Source organism: Hyperolius riggenbachi, chromosome 9 (genome assembly GCF_040937935.1).
Source record: "Hyperolius riggenbachi isolate aHypRig1 chromosome 9, aHypRig1.pri, whole genome shotgun sequence".
Lineage (NCBI taxonomy): Eukaryota > Metazoa > Chordata > Amphibia > Anura > Hyperoliidae > Hyperolius > Hyperolius riggenbachi.
The window spans coordinates 222,656,025-222,677,810 of record NC_090654.1 but is presented as its reverse complement, the minus strand read 5'-3'; the positions used below and the strand labels follow the sequence as shown (position 1 = coordinate 222,677,810).

Below are 21,786 nucleotides of genomic sequence, written 5' to 3'. Positions count from 1 at the left end.
GAAGAGGAGCACCGCGGCATGGAGAACAGCTGGACATGGGAGGAGGCATGGCAGCGGGACAGGTTGAAGTTAGCTCTGCTGCCAACACTCTACGTCAGTCATTGCCAAATCGAACACTGCTCGAGAAACGCTCCCGACCACAGATCAAGCAAAATTTTCTGTCCTGCTCAATTTACCAAATCAATTGATTTAAGATGGAAATTGGACATAATTTGCAACACTGATTTCTAGCAAAATGAATCACAGTGATCAAATTTTCCAGATAGCAGGCAAAGTCATCAAGTATATGGGCACATTTAGAGCAGAATATTAACGCCTTTACACCCTTTACAAAACAATGCACTGTTATGCATGAACCTGCCTGCATCCACCAGCATCTACCGACCCACAGGAGCTCAGGCACAGGGAACAGAGTACACAGGCTGCAAGCCAGCAGACAGCACCCTATACAGACAGAAGGATACAGAGGCTAAAGCAGAATGCAGGCTGCAAGCTGGGGAAATGTGCAGAGTACAGGAGGATGGTGCTGGGGCACTGTGCTACACGCTGGCCACCAGTGCAGTTTCTAGGCTAAAATGCACCCAGGGCGAGGGTGTAAAAATTGCGTGCCCCCCCCCCCTCCCCCGAAGCAAGGTATGGGTGCCCACAGTATAGGTTAGCCAGGTCTAGTTGCACTCAGTATAGGTCCCCCCAGTATGGGTAGCCAAGAATAGGTACCCCAGTATAGGTAGCCAGATATAGGTCCCCCCAGTATAGGTAGCCAGGCATAGGTGAGCCAGTATAGTTGCCCCAGTATAGGTTAGCCAGGTAGGTGCCTCCAGTATAGGTAGCCAGTATAGTTGCTCCCAGTATAGGTTATATAGGCAGGTGCCGCCGGTATAAGTTAGATAGGTAGGTGCCCCAGTACAGGTTAGCTAGGTGGGTGCTTCTAATATAGGTAGCCAGAATAGTTGCCCCCAGCATAGGTTTGATAGGTAGGTGCCCCCAGTATAGGTTAGTTAGGTATGTGCCTGCAATATAGGTAGCCAGTATAGTTGCCACCTGTATAGGCTAGCTAGGTAGGTAGGTAGGTGCCCCCAATACAGGTTAGATAAGTAAGTGCCCCCAGTATAGGTTTGATAGGTAGGTGCCCCCAGTATAGGTTTGATAGGTAGGTGCCCCCCCAGTATAGGTTAGATAGGTAGGTGCCCCCCAGTATAGGTTAGATAGGTAGGTGCCCCCCCCCAGTATAGGTTAGATTAGGTAGCTGCCCCCCAGCATAGGTTAGATTAGGTAGGTGCCCCCTAGTATAGGTTAGATAGGTAGCTGCCCCCAGTATAGGTTAGATAGGTAGCTGTCCCACAGTATAGGTTAGATTAGGTAGGTGTCCCCCAGTATAGGTTAGATTAGGTAGGTGTCCCCCAGTATAGGTTAGATAGGCAGCATCCCCCAGTATAGGTTAGGTAGGTGTCCCCCCCCCCCCCCCATATAATGGAGGGGGAGCCAGAGCCACGAGGAGGGCAGCCCGACCTCTCCCTCCCTCTCCCCGGGCCGCCCTCCGTGCTCCCCCCTCCGATGCACAGTAAATAGCGCAGCAGGAAGCTCTCTCTGTACACAACTACTCACCTTCCTGCGTTCCACTCGCTGCTGATCTCCTATCGGTATAGACGCTGATACACACGCTGCTTCCTGTTTAGCCGGAAGCAGCGTCTGTATTAGCGTCTATACCGATAGGAGATCAGCAGCAAGTGGAACGCAGGAAGGCGAGTACCGTAGTTGTGTACAGAAAGAGCTTCCTGCTGCGCTATTTACTGTGCATCGGAGGGGGGAGCACGGAGGGCGGCCCGAGGAGAGGGAGGGAGAGGTCGGGCTGCCCTCCCCGTGGCTCCGGCTCCCCCCTCCATTACAGTGCCCCTCTCCAAACAGCGCTCAGGGCTGGCACGGGCGGCACGGCCCTACAAACGGCCATGCTGGTCACACACTGACTGCTGATGTCGACACTTGAGCAGCTAACAAGCCAGTGATCTGTAATCTAAATCTACTAACCAAAAACGGGAGCTGGAGGGCAGGAGTAGTAGCTGAACACGCATCTGTCCTATCGGGAAGTCAGCTGAACATGCATCTGTCCTATCGGGAAGTCAGCACGTGGCGAACTTATCTCTTCTGTTTGGTAGGTACTCTGGGAGGATTGGGAGCCGCCTCTCCACCAATCAGGTGCCTATAAACTCGTGCCTTGGGTTCAGTATGATAAATCCAGCCCTGCTGCTGGCTCCACTGTACTGCATCTCCGCCCCCTCCTGCCTTGTCGGCTCCTCTCTTCACCATCAGCGAATGGCTCTGGCTGGCTGGATCTGCGTGCGTTCCAATAGTGCACGTGGTGCGGTGGTGACGTGTGACGTCACCGGGGAGCGAAGTTGCGAGTAACATAGAGACGAGATTTTTTTCTTAAAAGATACTGCACTGCCCCTGGGCGCCCTTAGGGACCCAGCGCCTGGGGGCACGTGTCCTACCCCGCCCCCCCCCAAGCTACGCCCCTGACCCACATGTTCCATGCTGCATACATGCCTGCGGCTCACGATGCATGTCACATCAGAACCGGAGGCGTGTAGGCAGCAGGGAAGAACAGGTGTAATAAATAAACATTGTTTATTAGTCCAAATAAAGTAGTTAGAGCCTTATAAAATGTTCCCTGTAACCACTTGCCACTATTAAAGTTACACTGAAGTGAAACAATTATGATATAATGAATTGGTTGTGTAGTACATTAATAAAACATTAGTAGCAAAGAAAAGTCTCATATTTTTATTTTCAGTTATATCAGGGTTTTTTTTAATAACATTGCATCATTCTCTAATATATGCAGTTTACGCATTACACTCAGCATTATAAATGATTTCACAGAGCAGGCTAATGACCTTTTGAACTTTCCTCTGCAGAAAAAAAAATACATTGACAGACAGTTGAGATGATAAGCTTCAGAAGACAGAGCTCTCTGCAACTTTGAAAGTAGGAGAGATCAGTGAAGCTCTTTTGCATAGATAACAGCTGGAATTTCTTAACTCTTCTTAGACTCATATCTCTGCTGCTAATGTTTTATTTCTTAGCTGTACTACACATAAAAATCATTACATCATAGGTTTATTTTTACTTCAGATTCCCTTTAAAAAGTGACAGCAGACAGAAAAACAAAACAATCCCGTTTTAAAAAGAGCAGGGAAACCAGGGGTTAACACAGTTTCCCCTTTCCCTGGTCAAATGTTAGCAACTTCATGCTAATTGGTAACAGTAAAAAAGGGCGCAGGAGGCTAGTGGACAAATCGGGCGCCGCCATTCACTCCCATAATAAATATCGTTTAATGGGCGCCCGATAGGAAAAAAGGGCGCCGGAGAAAAATAACGTTTTAAAAGCGGCGCCCGGAGACTTAATGTTTTATTACTGCTTCTCATGATTACACATTATTTAATGATTTATAATTTTTTTAATATTATTTTTAAACGAAAAACAGTACAATATTTTTTTCAAACATTATTTTTAAACAAAAACAGTACACATTTTTTTTTTTTACATTATTTTTAAACGAAAAAACCGCACAATATGTTTTTGAAACGTTATTAATGCTTATCACAGGGGGGTCTTAGGTTTAGGCACCACCAGGGGGGTCTTAGGTTTAGGCACCAACAGGGGGGTCTTAGGTTTAGGCACCAACAGGGGGGTCTTAGGTTTAGGCACCAACAGGGGGGTCTTAGGTTTAGGCACCAACAGGGGGTCTTAGGTTTAGGCACCAACAGGGGGGTCTTAGGTTTAGGCACCAACAGGGGGTCTTAGGTTTAGGCACCAACAGGGGGGTCTTAGGTTTAGGCACCAACAGGGGGTCTTAGGTTTAGGCACCAACAGGGGGGTCTTAGGTTTAGGCATCAACAGGGGGGTCTAGGGGTTAGGGGTAGGTACAGGGAGGGTTACTTAGTAATTTTTTTTTTAAACGTTATTATATGATTTACTATTTAAACGAAAGATTAACGTTTTTACAATTGCCGATTTAATGCACATTATTTAATGATTTATAACTTTATAAAACATTAATTTTAAACGAAATACAGTACAATACATTTTTAAACGTTATCCATGCTTATCGTTTAAAACCCCGCGCCCTTTTTTCCCAGCGCCCCTTTTTAACGTACGCATGCTAATTACCCTTGGCCAAGTTAGATATCCCTGATATCACTAGGGACTTCAAATGACTTCCTCTCCCAAAGCAAGAATCTTGAAATATTACTAGAGTCCAGGACCACCAAATGGCATTCTTGCCATGCAGAGAGAGAAACTTCACACCTAAGGCAGCTTGCCTTAGACAGTGCGGCTCCTCCATTCCCTACTTCAATAGCAGTCCTAACATCTTTCCATTCTGCAGAAAGTTCAAAGCAATCTTTATCACACAGCTGGCCTTCTGCCTGATTTAGCAAACCTTTCTTGACCCCACAAATATGAAATCAATCTTTTGTCATAAATATGACTTTCCAAGGGGCACAGACCATCGAAATTTCAGAGATTCTGATCAAACCGCATGATTGGATGTTTCCGAATTCACGGTAAGCCCGTCCAAAGCAGAGATATGCATTTTGGATATGCATTTGATAAATCCTGACAGACCCAAACAGACCCATAACATGTACATTTTTTGAGATAGAGCACATCTCATAGACACATCTCAATGAAAAGGGGCTGGCTCATCTCAGGCTCCAACAGGTGTGTGATCCCCGCCCTCACTCCTCCTTGTTGAGAGAGGGGTATAACCATGGGGAACACAGGAGTGCAGTGTCCTTGTTTTATCATCTGTTGTCAAGTACCATCCGACAGGCCAGGTGGACTCTGGCAAGTGGCCATCTTGGACTTTTTCCAGACAAAGACTTTAGATTGCCGCATGGACTTTCAATTGCCACATGGACTTCCAATAACCTATACATTAAACACTTTAGCCCCAGCCGTACGGATTTCTCTGTTCCTTTTTCCACCCTGTTGCCACCAAAGGACGGAGAAATCCGTACCTGACGCCGCTCCCGCCACTCCCGCCGCTGTCCGCACTCCCGCTCGCTCGTCCTCACGCACCCCGCGCTTGTGCACGCCGCCGCCCGCTTGCCTGAAGATCGATGAACGGGAAAAACCTTTCCCGTTCGTTGATCTGAGCCCCCCCGCAATGATCAACTGGTTCTACAAAAAGCAGTGCGATCATTGTGAAAAAAAAGTTGCCCAGCCTCCCTGAACTTCCTGCAAGCGTACTTCCTGTACGCTTGCAGGTCGCATAAACAAAAACTCACTGTGGCCATCTTATGGCCAAATAGTAAAACTACACCCTAAAGCATTTTTCATATACAAATACATTAGCTATACATTAAAAATTAACTCATTACCTAACACACTCCGCAATTATTATTTTTTTTGCAATTAAAAAAAAATACAATTAAAAGAAATACATAAATAGTTACCTTAGGGACTGAACTTTTTAAATATTTATGTCAAGAGGGTATAACACTGTTACTTTATAAACTATGGGCTTGTAATTGGGGATGGACGCAAAACTGAAAAAAATGCACCTTTATTTCCAAATAAAATATTGGCACCAAACATTGTGATAGGGACATAATTTGAATGGTTTTATAACCGGGACAAATGGGCAAATAAATTTCATGGGTTTTAATTACAGTAGCATGTATTATTTAAAAACTATAAAGGCCGAAAACTGAAAAATAATACATTTTTTCCCACATTTTTTCCTATTTTCCCATTAAACACATTTAGAATAAAATAATTCTTGTCATAATGTCCCACCTAAAGAAAGCCTAATTGGTGGCGAAAAAAACAAGATATAGTTCATTTCATTGTGATAAGTAATGATAAAGTTATAGACAAATTAATGGAAGGAGCGCTGAAAGGTGAAAATCGCTCTGGTGCTCAAGGGGTAAAACCCCTCAGTGGTGAAGTGGTTAAACTGTATTATAGGCATTGTCTTTCCATTTTTCATCTCTTACTCATTTCTATAACCCCAGTCTGTTCTGACAGGTATATTTACCTGTCGGTTATAAATTATATTTGTGTGTATAGTTTTATAATAAAACTAATGATTGAATAGTTGCAGTCTTGCCCTTGTTTCTGCTTATCTTATCGTTGCTTAGAACTTTGCCTCAGAAGAGACACACTACCAAATTGTCTTATTTTAAATTGTTGATTTGCTAGCTAGTTTGCAAAGTTTTCTTTCTTTTAGGAGTAGTTAGGTGGAGTCTGTCCACTCCCATTTAATCCAGACAGTGGTGACAGCATTACCATCGATTTCCAGTGCAAAATTTTAAAAATCATTTTATTTTACTGATTGTACATTCAATCAAGGTTGTATCATGTATGGGCCCACCAACCAATCTTAAACATTTACTAAGCTCACAGTGAAATCGCCACCAGAAGTCTCCAGTGAATGAGACCTGTATGGCAACTGTGGCCTAGTAAGACGGGATTGGCAGGTGCATGTCACATTATTATCTGTGAGCCAACAACCGCTCTTTTTAACATCAGGTGGTTCACAGTCTTTCAAGTCATCGGATGTGACCAGGGGCATAACAATAGGGGATACAGCCCCTGCACCCGTGAGGGGGCCCGCTCAGGGCCATTTTGGGGGGCAGGAGGGGTCGCAGCATGAGGAGAAAGCGTGGCCGTACGTCAGCGGGGATGGGGACAATGCACCCCCCTCCCTTACCTCGGGCTCTCCTCTCAGTGCGCTCCCCTCCTGCAATTATCAGTGGTAACGGGCAGCGGCAGGAACACATACCTCCATCCACCCGCTGGAGGTTCCGATCTCTAAGTGTCGCACGCTACTACCTGTTTAAACAGCAAGTAGCATGAGGCACTCAGAGACTGGACCTCTGTGGTCAAGCTTTCCCCACATGCTGCGACCCCTCCTGCCCCCGAAAACAGCCCTGAGCGGGGCGGGGAACAACATCCAAATTTTTGCAGGGGGGCCCGGTGATTGCTAGTTACACCCCGGATGTGACTATTCCCCAAGGTAATTGGAGTAAGTTAGACGGGACTGCAGTGTCACACAGGGGTGACCCAATGCCGCACTGGAGTAGGCAAATATAATGCTCTGCTGCTCTAGTATGCAGAAGGGGAAGTGTAGTGGGCCCTTTTAGCCTCTGGGCCCTCCCCCACTGTTTCGGGAGTCTCGGTTGCTATAGGAAAACAAAGAAAACTAAACATATTAACACATTAACACATAATCTGACTAGGCAATTCTAATAACTATCTTTCTATGCTTAGATTATCTACAACAACAACAACAAATAACATTTGTAAAGCGCTTTTCTCCCTTGGGACTCAAAGCGCATAAGCATGGCTCCGACCATCGTGGTACAGAGGAAGAATTTTATAAATCTGGAAATGCCAGGCTAAACAGGTGGCTTTTCAGTCTGGATTTGAATAGCTCCAGGGATGGTGCTGTCTTTACTGGGTGTGGTAGGGAGTTCCAAAGAGTAGGGGCAGCATGACAGAAGGCTCTGTCTCCAGATTTTTTGAGGTGCACTCTGGGAGTGACCAAGTTTATAGAACTTGCTGATCTGAGGTTGTGAGAGGTGTGGTGCAGCTTCAGCAAGTCCTTCATGTATCCAGGGCCCAGATTGTGCAGGGATTTGAATGTCAGCAGTCCAATCTTGAAGAGTATTCTCCATTGTACTGGTAGCCAGTGCAGTGAGCGAAGGATCGGTGTAATGTGACAGTGGCGAGGCTGGTTTGTTAGCAATCTGGCAGCAGCATTCTGCACTAATTGCAGGCGACGCAAGTCTTTTTTGGGGAGGCCAGCATAAAGGGCATTGCAGTAGTCCAGCCGTGATGTGATGAAGGCGTGGACTAGGGTTGGAAGATCCTCTGGGGGAATCAGATGTTTAATCTTTGCAATGTTCTTCAGATGAAAGAAGGAAGATTTAACTACAGATGAAATTTGGTTTCTGAAACTCAATTCCCCATCGATTAGTACGCCAAGGCTGCGCACAAGGTTGGAGCTGTTTATGTCTGAATTCCCAATCCTGATTGGTGTTGCTTTAGGATAGAGCTGTTTTGATGGCGAGCACTGGCTTTGGACAAACAGGACCTCAGTTTTGTCAGCATTCAGTTTCAACCAGTTATCATTCATCCATGCCTGAAGCTCAGCTAAGCAAGAGTTTATTTTTGGGGTAGGGTCTGTTCCACCAGGTTTGAAGGACAGGTATAGCTGTGTGTCATCGGCGTAGCAGTGGTACGTCAGGCCATGTCGTTGGATAAGTGTACCGAGTGGCAACATGTAGATTGCAAACAGCAGAGGGGATAGGATTGATTCCTTCTGTTCCTTTGGAAGTCAGTGTAATGCAAATAAGCAAATGTCTACAGATCTCAAGCTGTTATGCTGATCATTCACTGTACAATCCAAAGACACACTCACTCTTCAGTCTTACTGTGCCTATGGTATAAAGGCCTACCTGAACAATACATCTTAGTTACACATGCTGCTGCAGGTGCATGAATTAGAATGGTACATGTTTGAAATCCACCCCTGATGTTTGTATTGCTTGTTGCATATTTTTTTTTTTAGCTCATTATTTTTATTTAAGTTTGTATTATATTTAAACAATGGTTCTGTGTAGATTTGTATTAATAGCCTATAATTTATAACTGTCTCTTTATTTTCCAGGTGTCCTGCTAGTGCGTCGCTAAGAAACAAGATGACTTATGCCAGCTACAAAGATTACTTTAGAGCGTTGTTAATAGGTTGGTTCTTCCAGCATCTCAACTTTTATTAACTTCTTTGGCTAAATGGAGACAAGCTTCCCACCTGTAGATGGGGAGGGGATACCTGAATGAGACACTGTTGAGAATGGGGGATTATGCTGACCACGTGTATAGGTTAGTGGACTGGGGACAGGGTGCTATACTGGCCATACTTTTTATGTGGGAGTTATACAGCCCACACTTGCAATTGGGATCGGAACGGTTTGTTGGTGGGGTTGGGGGTGGGGTCAACCTGAAATCTTCTTTGGAGTGCCTGGTGGTTTGTTGTGATCATTGCAGATTAAGCAATGGGATAAAAACAGGGAACACCAAGAGCCCCAATAGTGTAATTCGTACTGGACAAGGTGGCAATAAGTTTGTATTGCTAGATACTCACAAGTCAGGGTCACCAGCAGGCAACCACTGCAAAGGCAGGTGGGGAGATTGTCCTGACCCCACTCAGGATTAAGAAGTCGCTCTCTGTAGACAGGATAAAGGGTAGCAACCCTCCACCAAGGTTGGACTCAAAATTGTATACAATGAACAGAGGCGCCAAAAGTATTAAGATTAGACTAAATGAGCTTAAAAACCAACTTAAATGGCAAAATTGAAGGAGGAAGTGGTGGTCTTACCTCCCTCAAGCAGACACGACAACGACTGCGATTCAGACAGTCAAACACATTTATTAGGAACTCCAAAAAGAAATGCAACGCGTTTCGCAGGTTCAACCCCGCTTCATCAGGCAATATAGGGAGGAGTATCAAACAATCTGCACAAGGATTCAAGTTAAGCGCCTCTGCGCTGCATTTCTTTTTGGAGTTCCTAATAAATGTGTTTTGTCTGAATCGCAGTCGTTGTCGTGTCTGCTTGAGGGAGGTAAGACCACCACTTCCTCCTTCAATTTTGCCATTTAAGTTGGTTTTTAAGCTCATTTAGTCTAATCTTATATTTTTGGCGCCTCTGTTCATTGTATACAAGCAATGGGATGTTCAGTCACCATTAATTGAGCCCTACTAAGCAGCACTGGCTGACATTAAAGAGTGTGGTAGAGAACAAGTACATACATCTTATTCCCTTGCTTTACACTGTGCACTGTGATACAACAGTTTACAATATTTCACCATAAAGCAAACAGTAAGGGCTCGTTTCCATGCAGTGCAGGGCTCCGTAGCTCTGCGCTGCGTGTCACTCCCAGCGGGGAGGGGGTGGAGCTTGTGATCTCAATAGGGATTGCGGGCTGAATTGCCCTGAAATGCAGCAAACCATGTGCGACAATTCAGCGGTGAACCGCCGAGTGGAAACCTCTATGCACTGCTGTCCCTGCAATCACTTTTCCATAATTGCGCCTGAAAGGCAAACCTGCTATATGAAAACAAGCCCTAAGGGTAGAGTACAGTAATCTCTTGGAACCAGTCCTTCTCTAAACTCTAAACAGTATTTTGATGACTATAGGTTATTTTACTTTACTAAAAGTAAATCTATCACCTTCTTAAAGGACCACTATTGTGAAAAAGTAGGCAGTTCAAATCTGACAGTTTTTGGGCCAGTCCATCTCCTCATAGGGGATTCCCAGGTTTTTTTTTGTTTTCAACGGCATTTACTGAACAGCAGTTTAACTGCCAAAATAGTAAAATACCAGCCAGCGCTCCTACTCACTTGCACACTATGTTGTCAGACTTTGCAACTGCTGTTCAGGAAATGCTGTTGAAAACAAAGAAAACCCTGAGAATCCCCCATGAGGAGATGGACTGGCCCAAAACCTGTCAGTTCTGTCAGATTTTAACTGCCAGCGTCGTACTGACCCAGCGAAGTGCCGATGTTTTGGTCGGTGGGCCCCGCCTCCACATCTCCAGTGGGCCCCAGGGCCAGTGGCGTAGGGATAACTATGGGGCCCATAGATGGGGCGCCTTTTCTGGCTACATGTGTTTATATCTTCTTTAATGCAGCCCTGGCTGGGCCATTTCCATAAGTAAAATCACCCCCCAGAAGATTGTTGCAGAGAAGCAGGCAGGCAAAGGGACTATTTTAACCTTCCGCCTCCCTGCGCTCTCTGTCTCCAGCCGGCAATTAGTTTATAGTTCCGGCTGAACAGAGAAAACACAGCAAGTGGGCGTGGCTCCACCCCTCCGCTCTACAGCAGACAGAGATGGGAATACAGCCAGAGACGAGAGTCACTCTGGTTACTGGAAGAGGCCCTGCCCCCCACGTGCACAGCAGTGAGGAGAAAGCTGCAACAGGGCGGCTAACTTGAATCAGCCAGCACAGACATGTCTTTACTCCAGCTGATCTGCCTCCTCCACGGAATGCCATTGCCAGCAGGTATTCTTTTATCTCACCCTCTGGCTACCTCCTGCCTGTCAGTGCTGTAGACACTACCCTTCCCCCCTCCCCTCCGTGCACACACTCTCCTGTCCCAGCACTGAGCTGAGCCTGAAATAGCTGTCAGCTCTTCTCTCTGTTGTAGTTTACACAACTCCCTATCTCCACTCTTTCCTGTCTGGAGAATTCTCACACTATTCATCCCTCTTTTTGTATTTTCTTTTAGTTTACAACAATGTATTGTTTGCACTTTCAGGTTATGCAGTTTATTGTATTCCTGGTGTATGATTATAGCATTTGCACTTTTTATTTATGATTATTTTGTGCAGTTATTGTCACTGAATTGCAGTAAGTCCTATCCATTTAACACATCTATTTGTGTGGATTACCTACCTGCATTGCATTTATTTTTCTCTCCTATGCTAATGATCATTAGCGATACAATTCTCCAGACGATCACCTAATCTCAATATCTTTTGGAGATGATCGTTCAGTCCCACTAGCGGAATGAAAGCTTCTATGCAATTTGATCAGATTAATGGAATAGATTCATTTTCTGGATCAATTTCATTGATCTGATCAAATTGGTTAGCATCATTATTTCTGTTAGTGATCTTGAATGATTGTTTCCGATCGATATTCCGATCGAATCAGATGGTCGATCATCTGGAGAATTGTATCGTTAATGGCCACCTTGACACTAACCTTCCCTCTTTACTCTGCCTAATACTAACATACTAACCTCTTTTGCCTATGTACATAAGACGTTTCAAAGTGTAAGCTCACTTATTAGATCACCCACCCTGCCTTACTTAGGCTTGTGTGAGCCCACCCTCCAGGTAATTGATATTAGCCCACCCACCGGGTTATTGACATTAGCCCACCCTCCAGGTAATTGATATTAGCCCACCCTCCAGGTAATTGATATTAGCCCACCCTCCAGGTAATTGATATTAGCCCACCCACCGGGTTATTGATATTAGCTCACCCACCGGGTTATTGATATTAGCCCACCCTCCAGGTAATTGATATTAGCCCACCCTCCAGGTAATTGATATTAGCCCACCCTCCAGGTAATTGATATTAGCCCACCCTCCAGGTAATTGATATTAGCCCACCCTCCAGGTAATTGACATTAGGCCACCCACCCTCCAGGTAATTGATATTAGCCCACCCATCCTCCAGGTAATTGACATTAGCCCACCCACCCTCCAGGTAATTGACATTAGCCCACCCTCCGGGTAATTGACATTAGACCACGCTCCAGGTACTTGATATTAGCCCACCCTCCGGGTAATTGACATTAGCCCACCCTCCAGGTACTTGATATTAGCCCACCCTCCGGGTAATTGATATTAGCCCACCCACCGGGTTAATTGATATTAGCCCACCCACCGGGTTATTGATATTAGCCCACCCCCCTGGTAATTGATATTAGCCCACCCTCCAGGTAATTGATATTAGCCTACCCTCCAGGTAATTGATATTAGCCCACCCACCAGGTAATTGATATTAGCCCACCCTCCAGGTAATTGATATTAGCCCACCCACCTGGTAATTGATATTAGGCCACCCACCCTCCAGGTAATTGATATTAGGCCACCCACCCTCCAGGTAATTGATATTAGGCCACCCACCAGGTAATTAATTTTAGATTGACTGAGGCCTCCTTTCCACGAACTGTTGAGCTGTGTGCTCAGCAAGCAGTTACCAGGCAGAAGTAAGCAGTTATCATGCAGCAACAAGCAGTTACCAGGCAGCAGTAAGCAGTTGAGAGAGTTTGAGAGGCATTTCACTGCCTATCAGCAGTCTGTGGAAAGGAGGCCTTAGATTCTTAGATTTATTGACTTAGATTAATTGACATAGTCGTGTCACTGACTGTCCTCAGAGGAGCTCACAATCTAATTCATGTCATATGTATGGCAACTGGGACATTATATTAAAGGGGGACTCTATGCAAAGTTTTGCTGGGCAGCAGTGTCTCTGAATTACAATGCTGCTAAGTTCATGTACATTTGGCCCTGTCTATGATACATCATGACCACGCCCACCTTCCGATGCATGGTCATGTTCCTTTTTTCACCGCAGTAATGGGATGTGTGGGCCCCAGGTTGAAATTTCTCTGGTAGGCCCCCAGGGTCCCAGTCCGACCCTGTTAACTGCCTACTTTTTTCGCGATAGTGGTCCTTTAATATTGTTTAACTGTTGAGCTCTATAGTGCAGGGAACAGTTTCAGAGTTTCGGCCAAACACACCAAAACCTCAAGCACTGCAGTATGCAGATCTTGGACTTCCAATGATCTTCTGCAACATCTTCACTATGGTGTATGGGGGGGGGGGGGGGGGGGGAGGGGGGGTAGCATTAGTAAACCAAACTGTAAGGGCCTGAGCCCACTAACGCAGTTGTGCGCAATTGTGTCTACTTTGCAGCAACACAGCAATGTTACAGATGCTGAAAAGCGAACACAACTGCGCACAACTGCGTTAGTGGGCTCAGGCCCTAAAGGACTCTTCCCAGTCTAGCATTTCCTCTGCACACTCATGGTTTGGGGCCTCTGGAGCACAGAAACTTTTTTTTCTTGCTTTTATGTTATGAATTTGTTGTTTCTAATGTGTTTAGCATTCTGTAATCTATTTCCTAAATCTCATAATTTACAGGAATCAATAAGGAGTTTATAGTGGACAGCATCGATACATTCGAAGACCGAACAACCTTCGCCCAAAAAATAGGAGGCCCTTTGGTTAATTCGCTAGAAGGTGTTCCGCTGAAATAAACACAATTCCTCTGTTGCAGAAGCTTGGCACGCACGCCTTTCCAGCTCAGTCTGCAGCCAGTTATTAGCTTTTTTTCATGAATCATGCATGCTAGCCATGGCAACTATCATCTCTTTGGTGGAGGTATCCAAATTTTTATTTTTGCATCCTGATTTCCCTCTACAGCATTTTGATTTATTTTTTTAAAGAGATTTTTTAATTGAATTTTATAAAACAGAAGAGAAATCAAATAAAGAATAATCAAAAAACAAAAAACATAAAGCCATGTCCTCCAGCACTTCCTGAGATACCAACAAAACAGTACATCATATACAGAGATAGAGATATTCAACAATATTGCATAGAAGTTTCAATCCTATTGATTTTATAAACGGCACTACGTGATACCAGGTAGCCAAATACACCCCATTGACCACATTAATCCAATTGTTTGTAGTTGGAAGAGAAGGCTGCTTCCATTGTGATGCAGGGGCGTAACAATAGCCTCTGCAAGGGATGCAGCCACAGCAAAAAAAATGGGCGTGCCCATGACCGGATGAGGGCGGAGCTAACTAATTTACAGTGAACCCGAGGTGAGAGTGATATGGAGGCTGCCATATTTATTTCCTTTTAAACAATACTAGTTGCCTGGCAGCCCTGCTGATCTACAGTGGGTTGCAAAAGTATTCGGCCCCCTTGAAGTTCTCCATATTTTGTCACATTACTGCCACAAACATGCATCAATTTTATTGGAATTCCACATGAAAGACCAATACAAAGTGGTGCACATGTGAGAAGTGGAACGAAAATCATACATGATTCCAAACATTTTTTACAAATAAATAACTGCAAAGTGGTGTGTGCATAATTATTCGCCCCCCTTTGATCTGAGTGCAGTCAGTTGCCTATAGACATTGCCTGATGAGTGATAATGACTAAATAGAGTGCACCTGTGTGTAATCTAATGTCAGTACAAATACAGTTGCTCTGTGAGGGCCTCAGAGGTTGTCTAAGAGAATATTGGGAGCAACAACACCGTGAAGTCCAAAGAACACACAAGACAGGTCAGGGATCAAGTTATTGAGAAATTTAAAGCAGGCTTAGGCTACAAAAAGATTTCCAAAGCCTTGAACATCCCACGGAGCACTGTTCAAGCGATCATTTAGAAATGGAAGAAAAATCATTTAGAAATGGCACAACTGTAAACCTACCAAGACAAGGCCATCCACCTAAACTCACAGGCCGAACAAGGAGAGCGCTGATCAGAAATGCAGTCAAGAGGCCCATGGTGACTCTGGACGAGCTGCAGAGATCTACAGCTCAGGTGGGAGACTCTGTCCATAGGACAACTATTAGTCATGCACTGTACAAAGTTGGCCTTTATGGAAGAGTGGCAAGAAGAAAGGCATTGTTAACAGAAAGCATAAGAAGTCCCATTTGCAGTTTGCCACAAGCCATGTGGGGGACACAGCAACCATGTCGAAGAAGGTGCTCTGGTCAGATGAGACCAAAATGGAACTTTTGGGCCAAAATGCAAAACACTATGTGTGGCGAAAACTAACACTGCACATCACTCTGAACACACCATCCCCACTGTCAAGTATGGTGGTGGCAGCATCATGCTCGGGGGGTGCATCTCTTCAGCAGGGACAGGGAAGCTGGTGAGAGTTGATGGGAAGATGGATGGAGCCAAATACAGGGCAAACTTGGAAGAAAACCTCTTGGAGACTGCAAAAGACTTGAGACTGGGACGGAGGTTCACCTTCCAGCAGGACAATGACCCTAAACATAAAACCAGAGCAACAATGGAATGGTTTAAAACAAAACATATCTATGTGTTAGAATGGCCTAGTCAAAGTCCAGATCTAAATCCAATCGAGAATCTGTGGCAAGATCTGAAAACTGCTATTCACAAACGCTGTCCATCTAATCTGACTGAGCTGGAGCTGTTTTGCAAAGAAGAATGGGCAAGGATTTCAGTCTAGATGTGCAAAGCTGGTAGAGACATACCCTAAAAGACTGGCAGCTGTAATTGTAGCAAAATGAGGTTATAAAAAGTATTGACTCAGGGTGCTGAATAATTACGCACACCCCACTTTGCAGTTGTTAATTTGTAAAAAATGTTTGGAATCATGTATGATTTTCGATCCACTTCTTCTCACCTGTACACCACTTTGTATTGGTCTTTCACGTGGAATTCCAATAAAATCGATGCATGTTTGTGGCAGTAATGTGACAAAATGTGGAAAACTTCAATACTTTTGCAACCCACTGTATTTGGCTGCAGTAGCGAACTGAATTACGTCAGAAACCAGCATGCAGCTAATCTTGTCAGTTCTGACAATATTGTCAGAAACCCCCGACCTGCTGCATGCTTGTTCAGGGTCTATGGTTGAAAGAATTAGAGGCAGAGGACCAGCACGGCAGCCAGGCAACTGGTATTGCTTAAAAGGAGATAAATATGGCAGCCTCAATATTATTCTCAACTTGGGTTTGTCACACGCCCTCTAGTGGCCGGACCGCACAATGGACTCCAATCGGTTTCAGTACACAGACCATGCAATCTGTGGTCGCAATCGGTGCGCAGAAACCGCTGGAATTTTGGCAGCAGACAGACTAGAAAGGAGCTTGTGAGTTACAGTAATCCAAATTATATATGCAATCCTCAGCGCTGATGTGTCACCCACTCCTGCCGCTACAGCCTGCAGTCACCCAGTGCTCAAATGGGTGTATAGTGTCCACCACCAAAGGACAAACAATAGGCCAGGCTTAATAGAGTTGCTGCCACAGGGGGTTACACTTTTATTTCAACAATCTGCATACATTAAAACAAATACACTTACATTGTGGGTCCATGCAAACTGGACCCGTACTGCATAAATTCGCCTATAAGGTCTCTGCACTGAATAATATCAAGTGCACCTTATCACATATACAGGCCCTTCTCAAAAAATTAGCATATTGTGATAAAGTTCATTATTTTCTGTAATGTACTGATAAACATTGAACTTTCATATATTTTAGATTCATTACACACAACTGAATTAGTTCAAGCCTTTTATTGTTTTAATATTGATGATTTTGGCATACAGCTCATGAAAACCCAAAATTCCTATCTCAAAATATTAGCATATTTCATCCGACCAATAAAAGAAAAGTGTTTTTAAAACAAAAAAAGTCAACTTTCAAATAATTATGTTCAGTTATGCACTCAATACTTGGTCGGGAATCCTTTTGCAGAAATGACTGCTTCAAAGTGGCGTGGCATGGAGGCAATCAGCCTGTAGCACTGCTCAGGTGTTATGGAGGCCCAGGATGCTTCGATAGCAGCCTTAAGCTCATCCAGAGTGTTGGGTCTTGTGTCTCTCAACTTTCTCTTCACAATATCCCACAGATTCTCTATGGGGTTCAGGTCAGTAGAGTTGGCAGGCCAATTGAGCACAGTAATACCATGGTCAGTAAACCATTTACCAGTGGTTTTGGCACTGTGAGCAGGTGTCAGGTCGTGCTGAAAAATAAAATCTTCATCTCCATAAAGCTTTTCAGCAGATGGAAGCATGAAGTGCTCCAAAATCTCCTGATAGCTAGCTGCATTGACCCTGCCCTTGATAAAACACAGTGGACCAACACCAGCAGCTGACATGGCACCCCAGACCATCACTGACTGTGGGTACTTGACACTGGACTTCACACATTTTGGCATTTCCCTCTCCCCAGTCTTCCTCCAGACTCTGGCACCTTAATTTCCAAATGACATGCAAAAGTTGCTTTTATCCGAAAAAAGTACTTTGGACCACTGAGCAACAGTCCAGTGGTGCTTCTCTGTGTTCAAAAGTGGCTTGACCTGGGGAATGCGGCACCTGTAGCCCATTTCCTGCACACGGTGGCTTTGGATGTTTCTACTCCAGACTCAGTCCACTGCTTCTGCAGGTCCCCCAAGGTCTGGAATCGGTCCTTCTCCACAATCTTCCTCAGGGTCCGGTCACCTCTTCTTGTTGTGCAGCGTTTTCTGCCACACTTTTTCCTTCCCACAGACTTCCCACTGAGGTGCCTTGATACAGCACTCTGGGAACAGCCTATTTGTTCAGAAATGTATTTCTGTGTCTTACCTTCTTGCTTAAGGGTTTCAATGATGGCCTTCTGGACAGCAGGCAGTCTTACCCATGATTGCGGTTTTGAGTAATGAACCAGGCTGGGAGTTTTTAAAAGCCTCAGGAATCTTTTGCAGGTGTTTAGAGTTCATTAGTTGATTCAGATGATTAGGTTAATAGCTCGTTTAGAGAACCTTTTCATTATATGCTAATTTTTTGAGATAGGAATTTGGGGTTTTCATGAGCTGTATGCCAAAATCATCAATATTAAAACAATAAAAGGCTTGAACTACTTCCGTTATGTGTAATGAATCTAAAATATATGAAAGTCTAATGTTTATCAATATATTACAGAAAATAATGAACTTCATCACAATATGCTAATTTTTTGAGAAGGACCTGTAGGTGGTTGAATCGAGATAGCCCATCTCTCCTTTCCCTACCAGGTTTCGGCTCTGTGCCGTCATCAGGGGACATGATATATGGTGCACAAGGGAGGACTGTCCCTCCTTGTATGCATCCTGCTTTTATGGAAGCTAGTTTTAGGGTGGAACCAAGCCCGTCCCTCTGGTTGACAAACCAATCACAGTTCAAGTCATTGGAGAGAGATTGCGGCTTAAACTTATAAAACGCTGTAATTCAAAAACAGGAAATGCCATATTTGTGCGGATGACAGATTCATATTCTTCAGAATATGACATCAGACGTGGCTACCATATTATGTTTAGTTCCTGAGAGGTTTAATAGTTTGTCATGGCTTATCCCTGGCCCCCCAAGGGTATCAAAATGTCCCTCAAAGCACCATGAATTAAATGATTGAAGAGAAATTGAGAGCCTAATATGGTGTAGTATGTCAAGACAGATTGAATTATTGAGACGGTGAGATGGTAATACGCACAAACATGGGTTACCGCTCAGGTAACCACTCAATAGGCAGGTGAGGAGATTAGACCTGTCCTCACTCAGGATTAAAGAGAACCCGAGGTGGGTTTGAAGAATATTATCTGCATACAGAGGCTGGATCTGCCTATACAGCCCAGCCTCTGTTGCTATCCCAAACCCCCTAAGGTCCCCCTGCACTCTGCAATCCCTCATAAATCACAGCCACGCTGCTGACAAACAGCTTGTCAGAGCTGGCTGTGTTTATCTCTATAGTGTCAGTCTGCTGCTCTCCCCGCCTCCTGCAGAACTCCAGTCCCCGCCTGCATCCCTTCCCTCCCTGCTGATTGGAGGGAAGGGACGGGGGCAGGGACCGGAGCTATGCAGGAGGCGGGGGAGCAGCTGAGACTGACACTACAGATGTAAACACCGCCTCACAGCACGGCTGTGATTTATGAGGGATTGCAGAGTGCAGGGGGACCTTAGTGGGGTTTGGGATAGCAACAGAGGCTGGGCTGTATAGGCAGATCCAGCCTCTGTATGCAGATAACATTCTTTAAACACACCTCGGGTTCTCTTTAAGAAGTCACTCTCCGTAGATAGGAGAAAAAGGGTAGATCACCCCTCCACCTGGGGTGGACTTGAATATACTGGTAGGTGAACAGAGGCACCAGTAGAATAAAAGTACATAAAAATGTTTTTAAAAATTGCTGGGAGGAAGTGGTGGACTTGCCTCAGTTAAAGCAGACACCAAGGACTGTGATTAAATAATTAAATACACATTTATTGAAGATACCCCAAGGATGCAACGCGTTTCGTGGGCGCAGCCCACTTCTTCAGGCAATAAACAGGGGATAAACAACAGCAATTCTGTTATAGCAAGCAGAGCGCCTCACAGAGGCCTGAAAAAGTGGGCTGTGCCCGCAAAATGCGTTGCATCCTTGGGGTATCTTCAATAAATGTGTATTTAATTATTTAATCACAGTCCTTGGTGTCTGCTTTAACTGAGGCAAGTCCACCACTTCCTCCCAGCAATTTTTTAAAAATGTTATGTACTTTTATTCTACTGGCTCCTCTGTTCACCTACCAGTATATGAATTAAATGATATAACTCCCATAACCGTCCTGGGCACGGTAATCCTTAAACAGGCTAAATATCATATACAGCATTTATTTTCTCTCTGCTTCCAAGGAAGTCGAGCAGTCTGGTCTCCTGCTGAGTTTATCCTGTCTATTCAAAAGGCAGCAACACTTTGCCATTTGAAGCTTATGCTGGGAATACACGGTTCGTTTTTGCCTTCGTTTAAACCTTCGATTCGTTCGGTAAACGAATCGAGTGTTGAAAACGTATGTGAAAATAGTCATAATCTCATTATAGTTTCGATTAATAGACCCCAAAAACGAACGACTAGTGATCGAACATGTTTGATATTATCTCTCTTTATCCATCTAATCGAGCCATTGGTAGGCTTGATGGCTGTTCAGATCGATTATATATTCGTTTATGCTGTCCGTCCCTGTAAAAAGGGATTTTCGTTTCGTTTCTTTGCAGCCTTCGATCATTGGAAAAACGAAACCATCAGAATCGAAAAAAAAAAACGAAACCGTGGGTGGTGATATTAACCGTATGACCGATTATTTCGGGATCGAAAAGGACAAAAGGCACAATCGAAACGAAGGTTTAAACGAAGGCAAAAACGAACCGTGTATTCCCAGCATTACTGCTGGAAAGCTTTCACACCTTGGTGTCACTGGCCCAGGAAGGAACTCTTTCATCAAGTTAATTACACAAACAGGTCTTATCAGAGAGCCAACTTGTCTCATGAAAAGAAAGTTCTGCTAACGGCTATGAAGAAGACAGAGACCCCAGGCTTGGCTGCCTGCTAAGCCCTAAATATCAGTTCTCATGGCTCTTCCGTGACAGGGTTCCCTTTAAAAGTGCAAGCAAAAACAGTGGGCACAAGTTTTGGTGACCCTTTCCCCAGAAAATTTACATAATTGTGCAGGTTTTCTCAAGAAAATACATGTAATGTGAGCAGATTTGCCCAGAAAATATGTTCAATCATGTGGCAGATTTGTCCAAAAAATAAGTTCAACCGTGTGGCAGATTTGACCAGAAAATATGTTCAATTATGTTGGCAGATTTGACCAGAAAATACATTCAATCATGTCGGCAGATTGGACCAGAAAATACATTCAATCATGTTGGCAGATTGGACCAGAAAATATGTTCAATCATGTCGGCAGATTTGACCAGAAAATACGTTCAATCATGTAGCAGACCTGACCAGAAAACACTTCAATCATGTGGCAGACCTGACCAGAAAACACTTCAATCATGTGGCAGACCTGACCAGAAAACACTTCAATCATGTGGCAGATTTGACCAGAAAACACTTCAATCATGTGGCAGACCGGACCCGAAAACACTTCAATCATGTGGCAGATTTGACCAGAAAAAACTTCAATCATGTGGCAGACCTGACCAGAAAACACTTCAATCATGTGGCAGACTTGCGCAGAAAATACACCTGCTAATAAATAAAAAAAACATTTACTCACCTACAGAACACCTCCTGTCCCGACCTCCGTCCGGGTGCGCAACTCCCACTACCATCTGCAGGCAGCAACTGAAACTCCCGCACTGAAAGCAGGGCTTCCTGGAAAATGGCGCCCGAAGCCCTGCAGTGCAGACTCGGAAGTCTCCAGAGCAGACTTCGCCATTTTACCGTAGCCCTGCTCTGCCGCTGCCGGAGATGCGGGCTGCTGCTGCCGGTGAACTGAAAGTCAGTTCACGCTGGGGAGTGCTTTAGGTGTGCTTAGAAAATTTTAGGGGGTGCTTTAGCACCCCAAAGTGCCCCCCTGGTGCCGCCACTGCTCCCCAAGTGCTCTGTACTGTAGTGATGCTGGTGGAGTCTGCAGAGCCAGTTCTGTTCTGAATAAGCTGAGCCTGGGAACAAACTGGTGTGTCAGTTTTCTGTATGCA

At 44.7% G+C, this 21,786-nt stretch overlaps 1 protein-coding gene across 2 annotated transcripts in view; it reads left to right on the top strand.

Moving 5' to 3' along the window:
• The window catches only part of LOC137531902 (cofilin-2-like), a 102,961-nt gene extending 89,089 nt beyond the window's left edge, over positions 1-13,872 (top strand). For both annotated transcript variants that reach the window (XM_068251915.1, XM_068251913.1), the window contains 2 exons: positions 8,682-8,758; positions 13,735-13,872. In XM_068251915.1, the coding sequence (XP_068108016.1) occupies positions 8,682-8,758; positions 13,735-13,850 (193 nt within the window). In that variant the 3' untranslated portion in view covers positions 13,851-13,872. The remainder of the gene's footprint in view (positions 1-8,681; positions 8,759-13,734) is intronic.
• Positions 13,873-21,786: the final 7,914 nt, after the last annotated feature.